The 25,536-nt window shown below is 35.4% G+C and overlaps 3 protein-coding genes across 4 annotated transcripts in view; 2 read left to right on the top strand and 1 right to left on the bottom strand.

Annotated features, from left to right (window-relative positions):
- The first annotated feature begins 5,628 nt into the window (after nucleotides 1-5,628).
- On the top strand, nucleotides 5,629-9,588 carry LOC107813681 (ras-related protein RIC1-like). Its single transcript, XM_016638969.2, has 8 exons — nucleotides 5,629-5,816; nucleotides 7,295-7,367; nucleotides 7,937-7,984; nucleotides 8,119-8,166; nucleotides 8,280-8,351; nucleotides 8,471-8,626; nucleotides 8,708-8,811; nucleotides 9,268-9,588. The coding sequence occupies exons 1-8, from the start codon at nucleotides 5,803-5,805 to the stop codon at nucleotides 9,362-9,364; spliced, it is 612 nt and encodes a 203-aa protein (XP_016494455.1). The 5' UTR covers nucleotides 5,629-5,802; the 3' UTR covers nucleotides 9,365-9,588.
- A 1,075-nt stretch (nucleotides 9,589-10,663) lies between these two features.
- On the bottom strand, nucleotides 10,664-14,837 carry LOC107813680 (RGG repeats nuclear RNA binding protein A-like). The gene is made up of 7 exons (XM_016638968.2): nucleotides 14,348-14,837; nucleotides 12,916-13,228; nucleotides 12,762-12,827; nucleotides 12,525-12,657; nucleotides 11,718-11,870; nucleotides 11,571-11,624; nucleotides 10,664-11,069 (listed from the first exon to the last, which is right to left on the bottom strand). Exons 1-7 carry the CDS (start codon nucleotides 14,523-14,525, stop codon nucleotides 10,875-10,877), a joined length of 1,092 nt encoding a protein of 363 aa, XP_016494454.2. The 5' UTR covers nucleotides 14,526-14,837; the 3' UTR covers nucleotides 10,664-10,874.
- Nucleotides 14,838-17,528: 2,691 nt separating this feature from the next.
- LOC107830076 (glycine--tRNA ligase, chloroplastic/mitochondrial 2) overlaps nucleotides 17,529-25,536 on the top strand; it is a 32,125-nt gene continuing 24,117 nt past the window's right edge. For both annotated transcript variants that reach the window (XM_075238800.1, XM_075238799.1), the window contains exons 1-11: nucleotides 17,529-17,844; nucleotides 18,250-18,300; nucleotides 18,916-18,983; nucleotides 20,071-20,152; nucleotides 20,276-20,339; nucleotides 22,207-22,262; nucleotides 22,475-22,552; nucleotides 22,737-22,811; nucleotides 23,192-23,262; nucleotides 24,890-25,006; nucleotides 25,127-25,228. In XM_075238800.1, the coding sequence (XP_075094901.1) occupies nucleotides 17,605-17,844; nucleotides 18,250-18,300; nucleotides 18,916-18,983; nucleotides 20,071-20,152; nucleotides 20,276-20,339; nucleotides 22,207-22,262; nucleotides 22,475-22,552; nucleotides 22,737-22,811; nucleotides 23,192-23,262; nucleotides 24,890-25,006; nucleotides 25,127-25,228 (1,004 nt within the window). In that variant the 5' untranslated portion in view covers nucleotides 17,529-17,604. The remainder of the gene's footprint in view (nucleotides 17,845-18,249; nucleotides 18,301-18,915; nucleotides 18,984-20,070; nucleotides 20,153-20,275; nucleotides 20,340-22,206; nucleotides 22,263-22,474; nucleotides 22,553-22,736; nucleotides 22,812-23,191; nucleotides 23,263-24,889; nucleotides 25,007-25,126; nucleotides 25,229-25,536) is intronic.

Here is a 25,536-nt window from a genome sequence, read left to right as displayed (position 1 = left end):
ATTTGTTATACTTATTGTTTATGTTGGTGACATAAATCTTGTTGGAACTCCAGAAAAGCTCCAAAAGGCAATTGAATATCTTAAGAAAGAATTTGAGATGAAAGATCTTGGAAATACAAAACTTTGTCTTGGTTTGTAAATAAAACATTTAGCAGATGGAGTCTTTATTCATCAATCCGCCTATATAGAAAGGGTCTTAAAACGCTTTTACATGGACAAAGCGCACCCATTGAGTACACCAATGATTGTTCGATCACTTGAAGTGAATAAGAATTTGTTCCGACCTCCAGAAGAGGATGAGGAACTCCTTGGTCCCGAAATACCTTATCTTAGTGCAATTGGTGCACATATGTATCTTGCTAATGCTACAAGATCTGACATAGCATTTTCTGTTAATTTACTAGCAAGATATAGCTCTTCTCCTACATGGAGACATTGGAACGGGATTAAGCATATATTGCGATATTTAAAGGGAACACTTGATATGGGTTTATTTTATTCTAATAAAGGTAGTGCAGATCTTGTTGGTTATGCAGATGCAGGTTATTTATCTGATCCACATAAAGCTCGATCTCAAACTAGATACGTGTTTATATGTGGAGGTACTGTCATATCATGGCGCTCCTATTGTTGCTACTTCTTCAAATCATGCTGAGATAATATCTATTCATGAAGCAAATAGGGAATGCATATGGTTGAGATCAGTGATTCATTTTATTCAAGGAAAATATAGTTTGGAATGTGATAAAAGATCCACAATTTTATACGAAGACAATGTTGCATGTATAGCCCAATTAAAGGGAGGAATTATAAAAGGATATAGAACAAAGTACATTTCACCAAAATTATTCTACATACATGATCTTCAGAAAAATGGTGACATTGATGTGCAACAAATCCGTTCAAGTGACAATCCGACAGATTTATTCACTAAATCGTTGCCAACTTCAACTTTTGAGAAAATGGTGTACAAGATTAGAATACGGAGACTGAAATATTTAAAACAAAATTTTTATCAGGGGGAGTAAAATACGCGCTATACTCTTTTTACTTTAATAAGCTTTTTCCCACAGGGTTTTCCTTATAAGGTTTTTAATGAGACAACTAGTTATGCGTATTACTAAATATGTGTACTCTTTTCCTTCACTAAAAATTTTTCCCACGGGATTTTTCCTAGTAAAATTTTAATGAGGCACATTATCTTTTAATGAACATCCAAGGGGGAGTGTTATAAATATATTATATTAAGGATGTTCATTTAGTACTCCGATGTAAATAAGCTTCCTGAATAAGCTTATCTATATGAGACTCCAGCGTAAATATATTTATCTATTTAGTACTCTATTGGAAATAATTCTCCTGAAGAAACTTATCCGTTCGGTACTCTGTTATGGATAAATATCACCTCCGGTAGAAGATTATCTATATCTGGTACAATAAGCTTATCCTTTCGGTACTCCGTTATGGATAAACATCACCCCCGAAAGAAGATTATCTATATCTGGTACAATGAGCTTATCCTTTTGGTACTCTGTTATGGATAAACATCACCCCCGATAAAAGATTATCTATATCTGGTACAATAGCAGCTTACACAGCAGCTTGCAGAAGCATACTTGTCTTTACTTTACGGTCTTTATTTTATTAAAAAAAACTGTATATTCTTAGAAACACTTTTTGTTATTATAAGTAACTTTAATTAAGTTTTCTGCCAAAGAATTTGCATAGTTGACTTAAAGTTTTATTTGGACTCTTAGATTTAAAGTCAAAAATAAATGATTTGTACAAACTCTAAAAATATCTTACCTATTTTTGTAAGAAACCAAACTTACCAAAGAATTCTAGATGAGTTCCTTACCAAATATTGGTTGTAATATGCACTAGCAATTAAGTAAAACTCCATATGTGAATTCAGTTTAACAAACCAAGATATTGATTATAAACATCTCTCAATGTATTTCTAAGCCATTAATAAGTCGCCTCACTTTGTAAAGTGAAAAGTGATAAAATATTATACGTTAATAGAAGATGATTTTATAGTTAAATTAATTTTGCTAAGTTAGAATAAAAAATGCATTAATTATTGTGATGACCCAAAAGGGTCATCTTATGTTTTAGAACTCGAATCTGCGCTTTTAAGCCTTAAATTTTTTATTTTTATCCTTCTCGATTTGCCTGCACGATCCGGGCAGGTTTTCGGAAAGCTTTTATGTTGAAAATTAATAAAAATAAGAATTTATGCCTTAAAAATTGATTTTAGTTGATTTCGTTAATATTTTTGATAAACGGACCTGGATCCGTGCATTGATAGTCTCGGTAGGTCCGTATCGAATTATGGGACCTGGACGTATGCCCGCAATTGAATTCGGAGGTCCCTATCTTGAGTTATGAATTTTTGATAAAAATTAAAGTCTGGAAATTATTTGTTTTTAAGAATTGATTGATAATTGGCATTGTTAGTATCGGGTTCGTATTTTAGTTTCAAAACCCGGTACAGGTTCATTATGATATGTAAGACTTGTTTGTGAAATTTGGTGAGAAACGGAGTTGATTTGACGTGATTCGGATGTCCAGTTGAAAAAATAGAAATTTTAAAGTGTTCTTGAGAATTTCATTTGATTTGGTACTAAATTCGTAGTTCTAGGTATTATTTGGGCGATTTGATCGCGCGAGCAAGTTCGTATGATATTTTTAGACTTGTGTGCATGTTTGGTTTGGAGCCCCGAGGGCTCGGGTGAGTTTTGGATAGGCTACGGAGTGATTTGGACTTAGAAAAATAGTTGGTGTGCTTCAGTTGTGTTGCAGGCCTCAAACCTCGCAAATGCGAGGTCGAGATTGGCATTTGCGATCACTGTTGAAGTCGCATTTGCGAACTTCTCATCGCAAATGCGAAGAGAAGCTAGGCCAACCTGTGTTCGCAATTGCGAACTTTTCTTCGCATTTGCGAAGGGAGTCTAGGAGGGGTATGGATCGCAAATGCGATCTTTTGTCCGCATTTACGATGTCAGTGATCGCAATTGCGAAAGTTTCCTCGCATTTGCGAAGGGCAACAGGATTGTGAAGGCTTCGTAAACAAAATGACTTTTGGACGGGAATTTTCATTCATTTTTCCAAGTTTTCAAGCCCTAAAACACAAGAGGCGATTTTCCAAAGACCATCTCTTCGCAAAATCATAGGTAAGTGATTCTAAACTGTTTTCTTTCAATCTTTCACTACATTTTATAAGATTTCAACTAAAAATCTAAGGTTTTCATGGTAGAATTAGGGATTTTGGGTAGAAACTAGGGATTTCGGAAATTTGGGGATTTAGACCTCAATTTGAGGTCGGATTCCAAAACAAATTATACATTCGGGCTTGAGGGTGAATGGGTAAATGGATTTTGGTGCGAACCTCGGGTTTTGACCAAGCGGGCCCAGGGTCGATTTTCGACTTTTTGGAGAAAATTTGGAAAATCTAAATTTATGCAATGTAATTGATTCCTTTAGCAGAATTTGATATTATTGAGTCATTTTTGAATAGATACAAGTGGTTTGGAGGTGAATTCCAAAGAAAAAGCTGTGATTGAGAATTAAGTGGCCTTCGGAGCAAGGTAAGTGTTGTGTCTAACCCTGACTTGAGGGAATTAGGAACCTTAGATTACTTGCTAAGTGAAATTCATGTGAGTGACGTATATGTGAGGTGACGAGTACTTATGCGCCGCCAATTTACCTGTTTTCCATGTTTCTCAGTTTTTCTTATATTGTCTCATTCCTATGCCTAATTGCGATGTGTTATACTAGTGATGTTCAATTTATCGTTCTTATCATGTTTACGGATCTTCTGGTGATAATTGAGTTTTTATTTCAAAGTTGAGATTGATGTTACGGAACCAAATATTGAGGTAAGGTTTGTACTTGTTATTCTATCTCCCTGTTGATATTTATGCATTACATTATGGTAAGGGAGAGTGTTAATGCACGAAGGGTGATGTTGTACCATATTGTGAGTGTTAATGCACGAAGGGTGATGTTGTGCCACATTGTGAATGTTAATGCACGAAGGGTGATGCCGTGCCATATTGTGAGTGTCGTGCCATGATATGAGAGTTAATACACGAAATGTGATGTCATGCTGTTTCTATTAATTTTATGGTGAGATTGAGAGTAAAAGCACGAAGGGTGATGTCGTGTATTTTTTCTTACTGTATTCACTAGTCCTGTTGATTCATGGTATATTGACTGCTCCGGTGATCATCCTGTTGTAGTCATTTATCTTGTATTCCCCTCAGTATGTTCCCCTCTCGACATTTTCTGTTTAGTTCTTCATTTCCGTTATGTGTATATACACTATTAAATTGTATAGGTTAATTTGTAGGTGTCTTGCCTTAGCCTCGTCACTACTTCGTCGAGGTTAGGCTCGACACTTAACAGTACATGGGGTCAGTTGTACTGATACTGCACTCTGCACTTTCTGTGCAGATTTTGATACCGGCTCGGGTTGATCGAGATTCTGCCATCGGTCCGCTATCCGGAGACTCAAGGTAGATCTGTCAGCGTTCACAGACCTTGAAGTCCCCGCCTATCTTTTCTTTTCTATTGTTTCTTTCATTCAGACAGTTGTATTTCTTTCTGACTATTACTTGTAGTAAATTCTAGAATACTCGTGAATTGTGACTCCAGATCCGGGTGGTAGTAATTAATATAGTTTTATGATATTTCGCACTTAATATATTTCATCTTAGTTAATTATTGTTAATTACTGAATGGGAATAAGAAATTGGTTAATGATTCTCTAACGTTGGCTTTCCTAGCAAGTGAAATGTTAGGCGCTATCACAGTCCCGTCGGTGGAAAATTTTGGATCGTGACAATTATATTTTTGAAATCTATCTATAATCTAATAAATGATCAATAAAATATGAGGACAAATAAAGAGTAAATTTTGAGAAGGTATAAAGGGTAACTTAGTTAAATAACTTTTATAATACTATTAAATAATTTACTTAAATGATGTGCCAAAATATTAAAGGACGCTTATTTTTTGAACGGGAATATAGCATTGCTTGAGAACCTGTCTATAACTGTTTTATGTTTTAAGTAACTTAAGTAAAAATTTGTATTATCCGTACGTATAAGTTGAGCAGATCATTTACTCATGCTAATTAGCACACAACGATAATGATGCAAGCATCTTTTGAAATTAGATTTTCATGTAATTGTTCGAATCAATAAAATTATGATACTTTTTTTTTTTGGATTTCTTTGAAGATAGACTCTAACACAAATTTACAACAACGATAACAACAATTATCTTTTTTTTTTATAACAAAAATATATATTCTTATTCTAATATTTAAAGGAAGAATTAACTTATATAACAGCTCAGTCAACCGCTTAAACAAAAAATAGGCAATTTTGTGATAATATGTATAACCATATATAATTAGTATATAATTAGTATACCAACTAAAAAATAAATAATTAATAAAATCATCAATTTCTATAAAAATCCAACATAGTATGATTGGACCCGTCCATTACTAGTATTTAATAGAGGCCAAAATTGCTCAATTTTGATAAATTTAAAGAACTAAAACTATTTAAATGTATATTTAAGGGACTACTTTAGACCTTCCCAAACATAAAGGACCATTTTTGTCAATGTTTTCCTTTTACGTGTCTTCTTTGCAGGGTCTCTTTCGCTCTCCCACAGCCTCTTTCAACGTTTTTGCATCTGAATTCTGCCGCGAAGAAGCAGATTCCGTCCAAGTCTCGCCGGTAAATCTCTCAATATTACGGCGACTTCCGTCTTCTTTTAATCGCCATGAATCCAGAATAGTAAGTTCCGTCGGCATATCCCTTTTCTTATTTTGCAATATTTATTGGTGAAGGATTGAACTATCTCTTCATATTAGTTTCTGTCATTCAATTTCCTTTTCTAGTTCTTTTCGTTTCAATACTTATTCGTTTAATTGTGGATTTTGTCAAAACATCCTTATGTTTATCGCAGTTGTGGATTTCACCTATAATGCCTAATTCATTCAAATCAGCAATCGAACGTCGTTTGAGAAGATTAAAATCAACTTTAAGCTTAATAACTTATTTCTTTTTCAATCGGTCCCAAAAACATAGAAGTTATTTTCAGGAAATGGTAAATTAGAAACTTAAAAAGTATGAAAAAGACTAGTCACCAGTTAAATTCGAAACTCAAAACTGTATCTTTTATATTTAAATTAGAGATTTTAAATGGTTTTTGCTTCATACATTTCACTCAATTGCAGCTTTTTCAGTAACTCCATATAATTGCAGTTTGTGTTGTTGATTAACATTTGCAGCTACTATTTTATTTTCTTGCCTTGCATATACCTTTTTTTCATATGCACCTTTCTTCATAAAGTACGCACTTCAGTTGTGGTTTGCTTTTAAATTCCTGTAGGCACTTGGCAATTCCTATTTTTTGTCATTGACAACATTGCTTTCATGGTTATCTCAGATCGTTTGAAATTCCTTGGTGTAATATTTCTTTCACATGCTTGCACAAGGTCCAACTAGTAACCTCCTAAGTCAGTTTTTTTTGAGTAATTAGGTTGATATTTCTTGGTCTTACTTGGGTGTAGAGATGTTCTAGATAACTAGGATTATGTGTTCCTGATGTAGCATTAAATCATATCAAGTGCAACCTAGAAAAGAGCATTCAAACATAATCTGTGTTTTTTATGAAGTAATTGACTTCAATAATGGCATCAAGAAGATGCAAAATAGTTACTTCAAACATAATCTATGTTGGAACTTGTAGGCTATGTTTGATTGTAGATGATAAGATATGGTAGGTCAATTTTCTCATGTCTGTCTCTTTAGCCTATCAAATAGGGTACAATCCTTAGACAATCTCTTCCTCAAATTCTATCATACGTATCAATCTAACCATACTTAGACTGCATCATCCAACAGTGCATGATGATTTCTATAATGTAAAAACTACTTTGTCTTGGTGTGTTGATAAATATGTGAAATAATATTTACTAAAAAGTATAGTAAGTTTGAACATCTAGGGAATGATACGTAAATGTAGAACTTCTGCCCTTCCATATTTTTATAGCCAAATCAAGTAGGAGTATCAAATTTAATCCCAAAGTGACCAGTAGATGTTGCTAAATTACGCATATATAGCAAGGTAACAAACTTCTCTCATATTGATGTTAGCGCTTGTTTCTATTAGTGATTTAGTTTTTTCATTCCGGGTAGCGCTTAAGTATACAACTTTGCACATTTGCCAGCTAATATATTATAATTATATTGGTTATGCTTTCCGGCAGTGACTACCTGTTCAAACTTCTGCTTATCGGTGATTCTGGTGTTGGGAAGTCATGTCTCCTTTTAAGATTTGCTGTAAGTTTTCATATCTTGGAATTGTCTATACTGACTTTTTTCTAGTCCTGCTTTTACCTGTCTGAATGTACCTACTAAATTCCTGATTGACTAAACAAATGGAGGATTTATGGAACATCAGCCATGGATTCTCCATGTCTTCATTTTTCAATTCCATTCTCCACTTGGAATGAATTATTTATCTTGAATAGTCCTGAATTTTCCAGCTAGTAGAGTCTACTGACCCTGGTGGAGTTGTTCTATTGCTTTTTATGAAATTATGAATCACCTACTCATAAAAAACTACATCTGCCATGATATTTGAGACTCTTCTTTTACACGAAGTTTATTTTTCACACTGTAATCATCTGGATGATTAATTATGAACTTGTTGCTGGTTGCGTCACTTTCATTGTTAGAGATTCTTGATCGTGAACTCAGAGATCTCAACCTGCTGAAAAGTTTATCGGATTATAGTTCAACTCAGAGATTCTCACCCTGCTGAAAAGTTTATCAGATTATAGTTCAATGTGGTTAAAAATTTTATTCTGCAAATGTTGGCTGACTATTTTATCGCTTTTTACCATTAGGATGACACATATCAGGAGAGCTACATAAGCACAATTGGAGTTGATTTTGTAAGATACTTTAATTGTTTATGAGCTACTCAATTTTACATACAGTTGGAATCTTCTGTGATCTTTTTCAGCCAGAGCACTCTTACTTTTATGTTATTACTGATCTTACCAACTGTTCAACTATTTTCATGTAGAAAATCCGGACAGTGGAGCAAGATGGGAAGACCATTAAGCTTCAGATTGTAAGACTTCACCTGCACTTCTGCTTCAGGCCTTTCATGTTACAGATATTCGATGTGCTGTGAAATTTTCATGAAATCAAGATATTGGTGTTTTCTATTTTGACACTGTTTAGTGGGATACTGCTGGACAAGAGCGTTTTAGGACTATCACTAGCAGCTACTATCGTGGAGCCCATGGCATAATAGTGAGTAATTGCCTTACTTTTCTTAAGAAAATGTAAAATAGCAACTAGTTATCTGAAGAGTATAATGTCAACTGCTTTCTGTACCTTTTGACATTTTCTTTGGATGGCCTCTATGGTAGATTGTCTATGATGTGACGGATCAGGAGAGCTTCAATAATGTGAAGCAGTGGCTGAATGAAATTGATCGTTATGCTACCCCAAATGTTAACAAGATTCTTGTTGGGAACAAGTCTGACCTTGCAGCTAATAGAGTTGTGTCGTATGAAACGGCTAAGGTGAATCATCTTCTTGCAGATATTTAATCATCCTTTGTCCTTAAATGGAAAACAAACTGATCTACTTAAATTTATTGTTAGGCCTTTGCTGATGAAATTGGTATTCCATTCTTGGAGACCAGTGCGAAAGATGCTAGTAACGTAGAACAGGCTTTCACGGCTATGACTTCTGCTATCAAGAATAGGTAAAAGCGTATCCTCTTTAAATAGTGCTAATCAATGGTGTCTTGTATAGCCTTCCCAAGTTGCGACCTGACCTTTGATAAGATTCAATTACTTCTATTTTCTGGGAGACGGATACTTATATATTTTTATCACTTCCTTTTATGACATTATGGTTGGTACAGAATTTGAGAGATATTTCAGATGGTAAACGTAATCATCTTGCAGTTAGGATCCTATTTGATGCCTTAAAATGGATTTAAACATGGTCATGGATCATTTCGTGCAATATCACATTTACACAAGCCAAAAAGAAAAAATCTGAATGAAAGATATAGCAACTTGTTTGGTTTTGATCCATCCCTTGTATAAAATGTCCTCCAAATGATCTTTTCATTTACATTTATGATATGAGCTGGCATATGTGTTGCTTCTCTCAATTTACATTATTTCATTCTCTTTTGCTCTCCTGATTGCAGTATGGCAAGCCAACCGGCCACAAATGCTGCCAAGCCTCCAACTGTAAATATTCGTGGACAGCCTGTTGTTCAGAATAGTGGCTGCTGCTCATCTTGAGTCCTTGACTACAAGAGAACGTCCGTTATTTGCATGTTGGCTCATCCATGACATGTCTACTGTAATCTCACTAATCACCATCAATGTTTAACCTTGTGGACTTGTCCTGCAAAATCCTTACAGCTAGATATATCTTCTTATTTCTTGATTAAAAAAATCTTTTTTATTGAAGTGTAAGTGTACAAATTGTGAACATTATTATTGTTGAACCTTGACATTTAGTCCTGCTTCAGCTTGACATATATCTAAATATATTTCTCATAGTTCAATAGAAAGCTATACTGGTGAAGATGAATACGCTCCCAAACGTCTGGTGACTAAGATCGTTTTTGTCATCAGATGTCCCTTTCAGCACTTCGCCTGCCACAAAAATGTGCTAAGCTCAAAGATCTGCTCGGTCGGCATGATCCTCTTCTCAATATATATGTCTAAATATATTTCTCATAGTTCAACAGTATGAGAACAGCGTGTTAGCGCCTAAGCTAATTTGTTTTGCACTCTAGCGAGAATTTGGCAATCTATGCTTATAGGGATAGAGAACATACAATTGCCTTATACCGCCTTACCGGAACACCTTTTATTTTTTTACTATGTTATAGGAGTACACGATCTAGATTGTTCTAGTTATGCATATGAAGAAATTAACGGGCCAAAATAGTTAGTCAAGTTGCTTCTCATAAGAAGGTGTTCACGCTCTCTCTTCACTTTGTTGCTGCTATTGAGCCATAGTATACAATCTTTTTGCCAAAGTAGTGTCGCAGAATGATGGAAGACCGGCAGAGCAGGTCCATGAAGTGTAAGAACATTGGACCTTGTAAAGGAAATAGCGTGAACACTACATTAGATGAAAAGGACAAGTGATAAATTCCTTTTTATAACAATTCCTGAGATTCATTAAGAGGATGAACTGCTATCACAGCTTTGGTCAGTTTCGAACACAGATAAGGTCCCCTCCTTATTGTAATCTTTTTTTGATTCTAATAAACAAAAAGGGGTCAATGCCAAACCCTACAACACCACAGGAGGTGAAAGCCAGGGTGATTAGATTTTTTTAAAAAAAATAAAAATTAAGAGGATGGACAAAACATGAGAAGTCAAATATACTCGTAAAAACTTATTTAACCTCACCACGGATTTGCACCAACCGCCCCCCTACGGTCTCATTAGTGTCATGGCTATTAAACTTTTATGACTTCCCAACACAAATAATGTCAATTGTAAAGGTGTTTGTCCCTAATCAGAACACGAGTACCCTGCCATCTTTGTCAATGAGAATGCCACACAATATTAGAACGGAACTGTGGAGAAAAAGCTCATGCATAAATTAATGTGCTTCATATACCCCAGTATATCAGAAAAGTAACACATCACATAAAGAAAAAAACTACAGAGGGTATGGCATGAGGGCAAGAAATTTACATTAAAGGCCATCAGAAACATTGACCCTTTCACTTCATTATTTTTCAGTCAATTTGCCTCTTGGACGTGGGAGAAAAGCACTAATAAAGCATCACTTGCCACCCAATGTAGGGAAGTGACCCGGATCTTCAATGGGAGGGGCTTCCACATTGCTCGTAGTGTTGACTCCACCGTAATCTTCACCATAACCTCTAGAACCACGGCCACGACCTCCTCGACCTCGACCACCAGGTGCATAATACCTCTCACCCTCAGCAGGCTTCAGAAACTCATTAATGCTGACTGCCTAAAGCCAGAGAACAAAACAAAAAAAAAAAAAGATTAGATGATTCTCATTTCTGCTGATTTGACACCTCTCATCTCAATCAACTCCAGCCTGTCCATGCACACGTATAAGAGTGAGCAATGGAATTTTATTGTAAAAATTGTAGCATGGCACTATAATAATTACATGTTGGCAAGTCTAAAACAATTTCCAGAAAATCTGAAAGAAACCAAGGCCCGACTGTAGAAGAAATACAACTTACATATTCCCTCTACAACAATGTTGTTACATGATACCATTTTCATCGACACACATGCAACAGCATCCAGAAAAGTAGAAATAACTGCTGTGGTGTATAGCAAGAATAACAACTAGAACAGATTGGATGCATTGTTCATATAACAATTGCAACAGATTGGACGCATTGTTCATAAAGCTTGGTAAATCACTATTGAGCAGTGTAAGAAAAGCATTTGCTGGTTAAACAAGTGTCAGGAAAGAACGCATATGCCGAATAAGTACCTTCTTTGCCTTCTCTTCCTTCTCAGCAGACTCTCTTCTCTTATCCTTGGGGGCCTAAAAATCATGGCATAGAAGTATTTCAAGAGATGCTTTAAAGATAACTAGCATCAAGCATGAGTAGAGGACATAATGTCTCAAGAATTTCACCAATTTGATGAAGATATCATCACTGGATTTCTTGGAAAGCTGTTGCATGGATTCAAATTCTTTGGTGTCAACCTTCCTTTCCTCAGTTTTAAGTGCCTGCAAAGCCTGCCGCTTTTCTTCTAGCAACTTCTCGTACTCTTCAAGGGTCATCTCCTATTCATTCAAGGAACATGAATTACATTCACATGTAACACCTATTAACTATCGCCTGCAACTCCACCATGTATTAAGTACTAGTTCTAGCACAACACCTGGAAAGCTTCTACTACTGACGAAACCTCTGCTTCTACCTTTACGGCCAATGTTGTAAAAAGCGAAATACATAAAAAAGCGCTTAAATCTTATTAAAACGCGTACTCTGCAGCGAAGGCATGTATGTTCAAAGGGAAAAGAAATTAATATATACAGTACTGCAGAAAAAATAACTAATAACACAGATGAGCATAATAATTTTTTATATTAAAAAAACAAACATCAATATATAGATAAAATAATTGAAATTAAATGAAACAATATATGAAGCAAAAACCATGTCAATTCAGAAACCTTCTTTTAATTAAAGAGCAACTGCATCAGCAATGTTGGTGAAGTGCATGTCATAGCATACACTAAACACCCAATTGATTTAGCATACTCCAATTGAGCGCGAAGCCACCAAAAAGGAAGGTGTAAGATTCTGACTGCTCAAAGCTCTCTTAAGCATCTGTTTCTAGAGCAGAGCAGGACATGTCTCAACAAACAAGGCAGCAATACAGGGATCGTCAAGGTCCTATCAATACTGTGTTGAGTATGATACAGAAGGTTCACCTTATTTTCAGGCTCCTTGTCCTCAGCTTCAGCAGCTGGATTTTCCTTCTTGTCGTCTCCTGCTTCTCCCTCTGTGGAGGGTTTCTCCACATTCAGATTTTTCTCGCCTTCATTAGCAACTTCATCAGTAATCCTGTAATACACAACACAGACAAATCAACACCATAATCAATAGATAGAATGTGCCATGATGTTCAAACTAGTCTGTTTAGGACTATGTAGGAAGGTAAAACTCACTGAGTAACTTCATCTGCTTGAGTTCCCCAATTTCCTCGGCCAGCTCCTTCACGCTTTATCTCACCTCTGCTCGTATAGCGAAGGAAAAGTAAGAAAGCTTTACAAATACAGCAACAAAAGGCGATGGTAACACAAACAAGAAAGATGTATCTACCCGCGGCCAGTACCACTACGGCGCTCAAATACCCTACGAGGCCGGTCTCCCTCAGGAAATTCTCCATTACTAAAACCGCCTCGTCGACCACCATGGAAAGCATGGGGTCCATTATAACCGCCACGTCTTTCATAGGGTCTTCCTCCTTCCACGTCTTCAGGTGCAGCTATACCACCAGAAAATTCTCTGTTTCGAGAAAAATTCTCGTTGTTGGATGCTTCCCTATTAAACCCGCCTCCACCACGACCACGGCTGTAACCACGTCCACCACCTCTACCTCCTCCACGTCCAACCTCTGCTTTTGCCTCCCTGACTACACAGTTGAAACAGAGAAGCAATAAGTAAATTCTGAATACTTGCAAAAGAAAAAGAGGAAAAGAACCATAAGTGCAATGACTATAACAAAAGTCATAAACAAAAAGTAATTCATCCATATCATTATTCAAGTGGACCCACTTAATACCAGTCAGGTTGGAAACACTCTTGAGACATAAGTGATATACGCAACAAGCAAAAATTATGAGAATAAGGAAATAGAATAACAGCGAACTGGTCACCGTCAGACATCTTGTGTGGAATATAAAAAGGTATGTATATATGAACAACTAAAATTTCAAGACCAAGAGGCATCAAAAACAGCAGGAATGGGATTATTTCTCATTCTTTTGAAGAGACACTAGAAATAGGACACAACAGCCAATCCTTTAAAAAATAAAGGTCCAAATTACAAAATCTTATGCTTCCCTCTTAATCTTTCTTATATCAATAAACTATGCCTCATTCTCAAACTAGTTCCTTTTCTTTTTGGGTAAGTACCTCAATCCCAAAATAGTTGGGGACGGGTGAATGATATGAATCCTCTATATATTCCACTGTATTCAACCCAATTTCATGCTGATACTGCTGAATAATTGAAGGAAAATTAGGGATTCTATCACACTTATCCTTACCTTGACCTAATGTAGGTGTAAACAACAAAAACTAAGCATGAATCTTAAATAGCTGGTATCATCTACACGAGTACTTTGCTTCGATTCTCTCATACTCTTAGTTGAGCCCACATCAATCTTGAGAGAATGGAGTTTCTTCTAGACAATTCCTCGTGTGATTTTAAATAAACTTAGTCCTTTTTAGCACTTCTAATCACTATGTTGTCACACGTATATACTGTTATATTTAAAGGTCTATGCACGTCATGACTACTTCCGTTTTGATAAATCAATGTTAGTATTGCATAAGCAATACACCAAGTTGGTGTCATATTAATTAATTAGGCGTTGAAATCAACATCCAAAAAGTTAATCACGCTATCTGCACAGTATGGAATATCTGCTTAACTCAATACACTTAGCATGATCGAAATACAATACCTTTCTCTACTTTTAGTTAATATACAAAATATGAGAACATAATAAACTAAGGTGACGCTCACCAGCCTGAGTCGGGGGAGGAGGCTTAGTGGGGAGCTTAGCCGGCTGCTTCTTAGCCGCCGCCGCCGGAGCAGAGGATTTCTTAGCGGTATCAAATTTTTGCTGCTGAATAGCAATCAGCTTAGATGGGTCATCGTTGTCATCATCACCCAGCAAATCAAATGGGTTCAAATCCGCCATTTCAAGCAACAATTACAAAAAACCCTTTAGTTTTTTATAAGTCTAAAATCCCTCGAAAAAGCTTAATTCATCCGTATATCCATTATCATAAATCAGTTGTGAAGAACAGACAAAAACCCTAAGATAATTTGTGAAAAAGATATTTAGTGAAACCCTAGCCGCAATGATGAGTGTAGTACACGAGGAAGGGAGATTGAGTGTGTGTGCGAGAGAGAGAGAGAGGGGAGTCAGAGAACCTAATCTGGAAATATCCCGGACTTATCGTACATGTTCTGTGGAGCTCGTGTGCTTTTTATTAATTTATTTAGGGATAGTTTGGTTTGAATATGGGTTATGTCACAATAAGTTATACTGAAATAAGTTACCGCTGAATTAATTATGTTGAGATTAGTTATTTTGATATTATTTTTTATTTATTATTTTATATATTATATTAAAAATAATAATTGCATAATTTTTAAAAATATTATATGAGTTATAGCGGCACTAATTATTACATTATCTATAAGTTATAAGTTATCTTGATATTAATTTTAATATCGAGATAATTTATATCAGGTTTGCTAATCAAATAAAGTATTAAGTTGTTATAAATTATACTACACTATAACTTCTTATGCCTGGTACCAAAACGTCCCCTTGTTTATTTTATACATTTCTTTACTGGTGTTGTGGTCGTCAAGAAAAACGTCTAGAATGGTCCCTTAGGTTTTAGCCTTTATTCTAAATGATCCCTAAAGTATACTGAGGTACTCTAATAGTTCTCTAACTATAAAAGTGGTGCATATAGGATCCCTAAAATAGTAAAATATGAAGTGTTGCAATAAGGGGCCATTTGGTAGGGTGTATAAAAATAGTGTTAGATAAGTTGTATTAGTAATGTAGGAATTAGTGATGCAAGTATTAAATGGTATTTGGATTGACTTATTTTAAGTATTTATTGGCTTTTAAGCACTTTGTTAGTTTTTATGGTATTTGACAATGATAAAAAGTGCTTAAAAGCACTTACTTTTAGACATAAAAAATACAAAAATAACCCAAAAGTCAAAAGTTGGGTATTACCAACTTGTGGCTTTTGACTTTTAGCTTATAAGCTACTTTTTAAAAGTCAATCCAAATAACCTACTATTAGTTATGCAAAGATTATTTATTATCCAGTGCTTGATGTGGTGTATTGAAAATTAGAATGTATTGCATAATTTTTTAAAAAATTGGTTATATACAAAAATGCCCTCCGTATTATTCAGCTTTAAGGGATTATAAGGACAATTTTGTCTTTAACCAAGTTAATGTATGCATTAATAGCCTTGATATTGCTAATACCATGGTTTGTTATGTATTAGTTTTACATAAGATAATACCAGATAGGTTATATAACTAATACTTGCATTAGTAATACATATGTTGAAAAAATGAATCAAACAAGAGATTAGTAATACCCAAAGCTAATGCATGCATTATTTTCTCTAATGCATCTTACCAAATGGCCGCTAATATTCCTGCAACTATGCAAGAGTGTTGTATATGTTTCTCAGGTTAACCAATCTCATGTATTCATAATTGCACTGGTAAAATATATGTCATAATCTTCAACCCACGCGTTACAAATAGCCCAACCAACTTTCACTGACATTAATATAATTTTATGAATTAACAACTCTAAGGATCAAATGATTTTGTGGTTTCTATAAACTTATTTTTAGTTTTATAACTCCATCTTTTTTTTTTACATATGAGATGTTTACTTTATTTTTAGTTTATGACTCTATCTCTTATTTTTATACATGAGAGATTTACTTTTTGTCACGATCCAAAATCCCTCATAGTCGTGATGACACCTTGTCGTGATGACACCTAGTCTATAAGACTAGGTAAGCCTAACATATACCGAGATATTAATAGATTCAAAGCAATCAACTATTAAATACGAACCAAAAAATTATATACATAGCCCACAACCAGCAATAGATGTTCAATATCCCAAAATCAATAGTACAAGTCATAAGCTTTATTGAGTTCGCCAGAAGAATCTCTAAGTACAAACTGTTCTGAAATAGAAATAAACAGCGGTAAAGAAAACAACATAAGGTAACTCCGAGACTTGCGAACGAGATGACAGGTATACCTTGAAGTCTCCACATCAGCTCACAATCAGCTAACCAACGACCGCATACTCCGAGGTACCTAGATCTGCACAAAAATATGCGGCAAGCGTAGTATGAGTAACCATAATGGTACCCAATAAATATCAAACCTAACCTCGGTAGAATAGTGGCGAGGTCAAGTTAAGACACCTACTAGACATGAAAATGTGTACAAGATATTGATATAATTTAACAATAAAAAAATAAAGGCAGCTAAAGAACAATTAAGTAACTTATCCATACAAAGCTAACAATGGTAGCAAATCAATAATTTTTTTTTGGCTACAGCTTCATTATTTTTTACCAAATAAAAAAAGTATAGCCAAAATAATGAACTTGTAATTGTACACTCTTTTTATTTCTTCTTTTGATGCAATGACTATGTATTTCAACTGTGTATTTTTACTTTTACAAGTAAAATCAGTAAAAAAAAAATATTTTTTAGAGCACCATAATTTAGAGCTAAATAAAAAATTATAGCCAAAATAATAAAGTTCAAACTATGTATTTTTTATAACTTTTTAGATGCCTCGACTATTTATTTCAATTGTATAAATCTTTATTTTTAGGTCAAATTTAAAAAAGAATATCTAAAACTTTATTATTTTTAGCCAAAAATAAAAATTAGCCTAAATAATGTAGTTCTAGCCAAGTTTTATTATAAATTTTATTCGAAAAAAATTATCTAAAAAGTAACATAATTAAAAAAAGTAAAAATCTATATTTTATTAAAAAAAATATCATATGGACAGAAAAATAGCAGGCGACGAGATTGTCCAAGGGGTAACAACTGTTGAAGAATCAAGTACAGGGGTAATTAAGACCATATATAGGGCATGGAATGAAAATGTCCTGCTTTCTGTAATCTATTTATCGCCACTCTAGGATAAACCCCACCCAGAATTTCAGAAAGCAGTAACTTGCGAGGTTTCCCAATGGCGATTCTTGCACTCCCATTATTCACTTCCATTCTCAAACCTCACAAGACTCACTTCTCCTTTCTCCTAACCACCACTAAGCCTCTTCCTATCATTCTTCACAGGCGTTTTCTCTCTAAATCTTCCACTGTCTCTGCACTCTCCACTTCTTCTTCTACTTCTTCCGTGTCTCACAATACAGAGCATCAAAAGAAACCATCTGTTCCAACTTTTCAACAAGCCATTCAAAGGCTCCAGGTATTTTTCTACTTAATGGGCTTGTGTAATTGTGTTACAATTTCCCTTCTTGAGCAAAATATACATTGAATAACTAATGTAGAGAAGCTTCATTCATTTTTCTTGGACATAGTATATTTGTTGCAAATTTTTTGATCTTATTTGATTTCAAGATTGTACCAACTCACAATTTTGAAGTCTTACCCTTAGTCTCAAGAAACTCTGCAATTATTTTTGGTAAGTACTATTCATATTTATTGGTAAGGTAAAACTTTTGTTGATAATAGAAAGTTCAACTCTGTAGATGGCTAACGAATTCCCGCGACTTCCCCTCCTTAATCTTTTTAACCTTGCCACTCGGTGTAGATACACTTCATACATGTCTTAAATTTATTTATGGATTAACCTGTCTTTTTAACATGGTAGGAGTATTGGGGTTCTGTAGGATGTGCCGTGATGCAATGCAGCAACACTGAGGTATGATTATCATCCTTTTTTAGGGCTCAAAAAATATACTCTAACACATAACAGGAAAAATGAACTTGCTTTTCTGCTGGAATTGATGCTTTTCTTTTTAATGAAACTTGATATCTTATCAAAGTTGTAAATGGTGATTTGCAAGTTGCAAGAACTAAGTATTATCTTCCGTGCATACCTTTTTGTTTTGGATAGGTAATGCGTAACTTTTCTATGATAACAACATAAAGGAAATGCATCTTGGTAGATATAGTCTTTCCGTGTATCTTCTTTGAGATCTAGCTAGCTGGGAGTAGCTAAGCTATGCTATGCAACGCTGTTCTTTGGTGATTAATGATAATTTTAATTACCAAAAAAACATAAAGGAAATGCTGAGCATATTCTCCTTCCGTACTTTGGGACTGCATGTGTATATGTATTGTGTATCACACTTAATCTGGATAGATATGTATTGCACTTACATATGGTTGGTGATAAATAGTGCTTTGTACAGCCATAACATGAATGGGCTTTTAGTGGTTATTAGATCTTTAAGTGTTTAAATTGAACTTACAATCTTTAGAGTTCTTCGCATCTACTTTACTAACTTGTTTAAGTTTAAATTGCACTGACCAGGTTGGCGCTGGGACTATGAATCCTCTAACATACTTAAGGGTTCTTGGACCAGAACCGTGGAATGTTGCGTAAGATTTTCTGATAAGCTCAGTTCATCTATAAAGTTCTTGAATACAATTATCATTCTCATATTTGTGACCAGAATTCATTAGAAGAAGAGAGTAAATGCGTAGGGAAGTCGTGCACATCTTAGATAGTCTCTTAATGCAAAGTAACATATTAGTCATAGTTTACTTGTCCCAAAAAAAAAACTTAGTCATTGTTAGCGTCACTGGCAATGATAATGTCAGGTTTGCCTTTTAAATGTCTAAACTGTGCGAATAAAGAAAGGATGTTATATCGCATTAATTATTCTGTTCTCATGATTTTTCCCCATGAAGAAACGGGGGACCTATGGCATCAATAAGTTCTCTTGTTGCTCCTGGGATTGCATTGCCTGGTGCCACTCTTTAGTAAGATTCTCTTTTGTTCCTCCCTTATCACAAGATAAAAGAAATCAAAGTTTTATTAGGTTAATACTCTCTCCTGCGGTCCATGTCTCGAGTCAGTAAATATTGATTGCACATGGGATACAAGCTGACTTAAAAATTAGGGCTTCTGATATTTGGAGATGATCTTCTTAATCTAAAAAGACGAATACATGTCATGTTCTCTATCCTGAACCAAAAGTTTTGCACACAATAAAATCATTTATGCAGAAAAATTAAGCTGAAGGATATGGTAACTGTTAGAATCTGGAGAGATTGAGTCCCCTATAAAATCGGACAGGAGCTTTGGGATGCAGATGCCCATTTCTTTTCTTGCGAATTTCAGATGGTCTTCTTATCATGCTTTTCCCACCTCTCAGAAGAATTGAAAATTTTGTCATTCTAACTAGATGAAAATGAATTCGGCCTAGAGAATGGATAAGTCAGTTGCATACAGCTTTATTCCAAGATATCCAGTTCCTTTAATTCATATTATTTTGTTGAGGTGCGCCGTTGGAAGTGCCTGTTGTAACTGATTCACTATCTAGTTCTTGATGCTTCATTTTCTCTTTTCTGGTTCTCATAATCTTGATAATGAGCAAGAAGAATAATGTCATATTAGCAATGAAGCGGATACATTACTTTGTTTTCTTGTATGGCTATCAATTGTAACTGTGTCTGATGGCAGGTATGTGGAGCCTAGTATTCGTCCAGACGATAGTCGGTATGGGGAAAATCCAAATAGGCTTCAAAGGCATACTCAATTTCAGGTTAGTTTTCCTTCAATTTATTGTCTAACATTTTGAATCTCAGTTGATTGCTTAGTACTATTGTATGATTTTATTGTACTTTTGACTACTCCAGATGCCTTTCCTGTTTGAACTGCAATGCAGGTGATTTTGAAGCCTGATCCAGGAAATTCGCAGGACTTGTTCATCCGTAGCTTGTCAGCTTTAGGTTTTGCAACCTATATCTACTTTCTTTTTCTTTTTCCTTCATTATGTCTTTTGGACTAATTTATGTGGTAAAAATAACTTCAATTTGATGTTATTTCCGGGATAAGTCAATTTGATACTTATGGTAAGTGATAAGACTGTAAGGCTTACCAATAACAAAGACTTGCAAACTATCCCATGTTTAAGCCTTGAAGCATTGGAGGAATGGAGGAGTTATTCCATGATTTTTTTTTTAATAATAGTTTTTTGATTTTGTGTTGTGGCTAGAATGCCGTGGTCACTGAATTTGGATATGTCTCTGATCTGCTTGGTAAAAGGCATGCATGGCAACGGTTTTTTAGAAATAGAGCACAAATTTAGAGTTCGAAGTAGGATTAGAACATAATATAAGGTTGAGGCAAAGAACATGTTGATGGAAATGCGATTAGGAAGAATTGCAAGGATGAACTGAAGGAAACATGTTCCATATAGGTGATTGAGCATCCTTGCTTGAATAGGGCAACGAAACTAGAGTTTTTTTCAATTCACTGTTCACATAAAAGAGAACATACTTTGCTTCATATTGGAGGCCTTGATATGTTAAAAGGGAATTGAGGAAAAAGCCTTGTGGTGTAGCTTTGATTTGAAGGCGTCGCTATTGGGTGATGCCACATTCCCATTTCAGTCCGCAAGTGAAGAGCAAGTTTCAAAAGTCTTCAAGAGGGCAGAGAATGGGTAGGGGCAGTTGAAGACTAGCTAGGCTGTGACTAGCTAGTCTGTGTTGAACCCGAGGCAGTTGAAGACTTCATTGTTATTAATATTACTTGGGGTCTTAAAGAAATCCAAAACGCACTTAAGATAGCTGAAGAATTGAGAGGGCAGACGGCAGACGGTACTTGGAGTTCTTTAAGAAGGTGGAGGATTTGTGTGGGACATGTGGAAATTGGAGGTGAGGAAAGGAGAATTTTTACTTGCAACTCATATTAGAAATCAAGGGAGTAGGGAGGAGCAGAGATTCGAAGGATCGTATGGAGAAATCTAGGGAAGACTGAAGAGATGTCCACAATAACAGCGCGTTTGGGTATTCAATGGGTGTTGGGGAGGGTTTTTTAGGTACCGTAAGATCCCGGAAGAAAATGAGGGTGCAGAACATGTCTAGGGCAATTGAGGAGTTCTTGGAGCTCCTCTAGAAGGGGCTAGATTTACATGAGCAAGCTGAGGATTTGTCATCAAGAACAAGACCTGGTAGATTCGTGGTGTCCACTATATAGGAGGAGATTGTGCCGAATGTGTTACAAGTTTGACTTCCTAGACATCTTCTCCCACGTCAAATCATCTGGCACCTATTGACTATTTATTTCATATCCTCTTATTCCCTGGTACAAGTTATTGCTAACCTAGAAAATGCTTAAACATTTTACTTCGATCCTGGAATTCAAGCCTGGTATATACAAGGAAGACAGGATAGAGAAATTGATCACACTGGCGCTATATAGTCAGCCATTTACTTACCTTCTTTGCTAAGCTTCAACTAAAAGTGTATGCTTTTTTTTTTGAGTCCGTTTAAGTGGCTTAAATGGTAAATGGGATTCTTCTGAAAAGCAGTTTAGAAGGTTTTAATGTTCTGCGTTAGTTGAATAAATGGATTAGTCTTTTTCTCCTTTTCTTGTTCTTATTCTTGTATAATTAAAAATTGTGTGACTTTATGCTTAGATTCGACCATACTTAACCAAATAGGGATACACTTTACAGTTTGTTATTTCTCCTTCTACTTGTTGGATGCGTGCAAGTTTCACGGTTGTGTGTGTGCGTATATATATACACATATATATTTTATAGTAGCTCTAGAAACCGTTCTGGCTTGAGATTTTACTTTGTTGTATTGACAGGTATTGATGTCAATGCACATGATATTCGCTTTGTTGAGGACAATTGGGAGAGCCCTGTAAGATTATTCTTTCTCTTGATTAACTTTCCTATATATGCACATATAATGTTCCATGAACAGTACATCTCCTTTGTACTTCATTTCCTTTGTGCTTATTTCCTTGTTCAGGCAAATTTCCAACTTTTTGTTTGGATTGCATTAATGATGCCTTTTGCTACATGAATCAAAGCTGTATTGTTAAATGTTCTGTTGACTTGAACTACTAGTAGGTGCTTGGTGCCTGGGGATTGGGCTGGGAGGTTTGGATGGATGGGATGGAAATCACACAATTCACCTACTTCCAGCAGGTTAGTCTCTCTCTTCTGACAAAAAGTGTACTGCAGTTTTAGAATCCTTTTTTTCCCCACAAGAACAAGTCTAAAATTCTTCATTTGCTTTTGGCTACTAATGACTTATAAGAACTTGTCCATCTGCTTTTCTATTCTGTCCTTTTTCTAGGCACATACAGTTATTTAACTTTTAATTTTCCAGGCTGGAAGTATTCAGTTGATGCCAGTATCAGTTGAAATCACTTATGGGCTTGAACGTATCCTTATGTCACTTCAGGTTAATTTTGCTTGTTGAGATCACTTTCAGGCTTGTTCTTTCTCCTCTTATGATTTCTTACTTTCTTTTTTCTTCTTCAAACATATGACGAGGCTCATTGTTTACATTCTGCATCCTCTTCTCCCAGCAAAGGAGAAAACGGCCTTATTCTTTTAATTGGATCATAGTGTGTTTGAAGCACCTCTCACTTCTCTATTTTTGCACCAGAGCCTCCAGCATGATAGCTACATTTACTATGTCTCCTAGCTAGCAGAAAAACCTTCATGTAGGAGGTCCTCACTGCCGGTATCTTAGAAAATGAAGAGCATAAACTACCTAAGCATTTCTCTTCTGGTTCTCCAATATTTTGCTTGTTATGACTCAATATTACTTGTCTGCAGGGTGTTGATCATTTTAAAAAGATTCAGTATGCAGATGGCATTACGTATGGAGAGCTTTTTCTGGAAAATGAGTAAATAAACTAATCCAGCTAGAAAGTTTTCTTTTTCCTTCTTGTTGACTGCCTTACTATTAGATAGATCCCGGTGCTTCTCATTAGTTTTCTTTTGCCCTTTCAGAACTGTTATTATCTGGTCTTTCTTTAGTCTCAAACTATCTTCAATAAGAACAATATCTACTCCATTTTCTTTTCGTTGAGCATAAATGTTGCTTTTAAAATCCAAATTCTAACTGTATAAGTAAAGGAACCTTGATCTATGATGTGCAGTGTTGTGAAGAGCGTAAAGCGATGAAAAACGACAACCCCCATTTCGCTTAAAGCGAGAAGCGCAACGCTCGCTTTTTTGAAGTGAAGCGGAATTTTAAAAAAAAATTAAAATAAATACTGCATAGACAACACATGTAATTGTAAGCAAATGTTCAATACTTCAATGTAAAAACTAAAGAGTAGCATCAATTAAAGCACAAAATGAGCATAAAAACAATGAAAGAAAAACTCAACGAAGAGGAGAAGACTGAGAAAGAAAGAACCGAAGGTAAAAAAAAAAATTCGCCAACATTTCGCTGCTATTTGGACATTGAAACAGTGAAAGAAGAAGAAGAAGAAGAGAAGAAGGAGGAGGAGGAGGAGGAGGAGGAGGAGGAGGAGGAGGAGGAAAATCAGAACATGAAGACTTGAAGTTGAAGTTGAAGTTGAAGAAGAAGAACCTTAATCGCCTTTTAGACTCTCAGATGCTCTGCTGAAAACCCTTCGTTTAATAAAAGACACTGAAATTCGTTTTTAATTAAATAACCCGGCTTCTCTTTAAAACAAAGAAGCGGTCGCTTCCTTCGCATCGCTTCGCTTGGTCGCTTCTCGCTTTTTAGTGGGAAGCGGTCACTTTTTTCTACCTGAGTCGCTTCACATGGGGAAGCAGGCACTGAGTCGCTTCTCGCTTAAAGCGAGGAAGCGAGCGCTTTCTCTAACACTGATGATGTGTGAAAAAAAGCACTAGTTACAGAGGAGGAATGTAAATTGGACTAGGCATATTTACTGACAACCTAAGTGTATCAACATGTTAGATATAGACACTCGCACTAGAGCATGGAACTTTTTTGAAATTGCGGACGGTCATGAAATTTTCAAACTGATATGTATTAGACTATTATCTACATTAGTATTTCGTAGTAGTCTACCGGAAAAGCATTTAAAATTGTTTCCTTTATTTCAAATGAAATATTTACCTTTTATGTGTAGTCCATTATTATTTGAATTTACCTTAAGACATCTGCAAGTTCAGATACCATGTTGAAGTGTCACTATTTCATCTAAAAACTTAAGCTATTAGAGAGAGCACACTTTTATTTTCTTAATTATATCTTCAACAGTAACCTTGCGAAGTTAAGCATGGTGGTTCATTTGGGACGGATATTAGTTCAAATAAATGCTCTAAGATATAATGCATAGCATATAATTGAGGCAATGTCTAGACTTTTTGCCAAGATTTCGTTATTTATGATTTAATTTGGAAAAATGCTGAATTATCTGTATCTCAAGGGGTTTTATGTGGTTTTCTACGTGATAAGAAACTTTGGAGTATGCGTGCTTGATAAATCTGTCATTTTCAGAAAAGAGATCCCAACTGGTGCTTCTGTTTCAGGAAGGAAATGAGTGCGTATTATCTGGAGCATGCTAGTGTTGACCATATACAAAAACATTTTGATCTTTTTGAAGCAGAAGCTCGCCGTTTGCTTGATTTAGGCCTTGCAATACCTGCGTATGTACTTATATCTTAATAATTGTTTTTTTTTCAGGGAATAGAGAGAAGAAGAAATCGTGTTTTTCCTTCATCTGTTAACTTCTACATTGAATAACATTATTCCCTACACTGTGCTAGGTATGATCAGCTTTTGAAGACTTCTCATGCTTTCAACATTTTAGACTCGAGAGGCTTTGTTGGGGTGACAGAACGTGCTCGTTATTTTGGGCGTATGCGTAGGTAGACATTTTTATCACTTCCTTTAATTACTGTTCTTGTCGGAGAGTTTGTAGGGTGTTCTTAAGTTTTTTCATGAGGATTGAGCAGCCTACCTTTTAGGTCACATGTAAAAATTTGCTCACACAAGTTCCAAATTCTAGTATCGTGCTTAATATATATTCCCTATGTTCCATTTTTTATGGCACTTCTTTTTAGTCTGTTCTAAGGATATCTTTTGATGTCCGGAAAATCTTTAACTTTAAGCTTCCTTTTTTACGTCTAATTACATGTTCTAATAACCACAGAAAAGTCACATGTTTAAGACTACA

Source organism: Nicotiana tabacum, chromosome 19 (genome assembly GCF_000715075.1).
Source record: "Nicotiana tabacum cultivar K326 chromosome 19, ASM71507v2, whole genome shotgun sequence".
Classification (NCBI taxonomy): Eukaryota; Viridiplantae; Streptophyta; class Magnoliopsida; order Solanales; family Solanaceae; genus Nicotiana; species Nicotiana tabacum.
The sequence above is the reverse complement of the archived record's forward strand: the minus strand, read 5'-3'. Positions and strand labels throughout refer to the sequence as shown.

Excerpts from the sequence above, each read along its gene's own strand:
- LOC107813681 (XM_016638969.2), top strand. Across the intron at positions 8,167-8,279 it reads AGACCATTAAGCTTCAGATT|TGGGATACTGCTGGACAAGA; the intron begins GTAAGACTTCAC and ends GACACTGTTTAG. Across the intron at positions 8,352-8,470 it reads GTGGAGCCCATGGCATAATA|ATTGTCTATGATGTGACGGA; the intron begins GTGAGTAATTGC and ends CCTCTATGGTAG.
- LOC107813680 (XM_016638968.2), bottom strand. The coding sequence starts at position 14,525 with ATGGCGGATTTGAACCCATTTGATTTGCTGGGTGATGATGACAACGAT. Across the intron at positions 11,871-12,524 it reads ACAAGGAGCCTGAAAATAAG|GAGATGACCCTTGAAGAGTA; the intron begins GTGAACCTTCTG and ends TTGAATGAATAG. Across the intron at positions 11,070-11,570 it reads AGGAAGAGAAGGCAAAGAAG|GCAGTCAGCATTAATGAGTT; the intron begins GTACTTATTCGG and ends CTCTGGCTTTAG.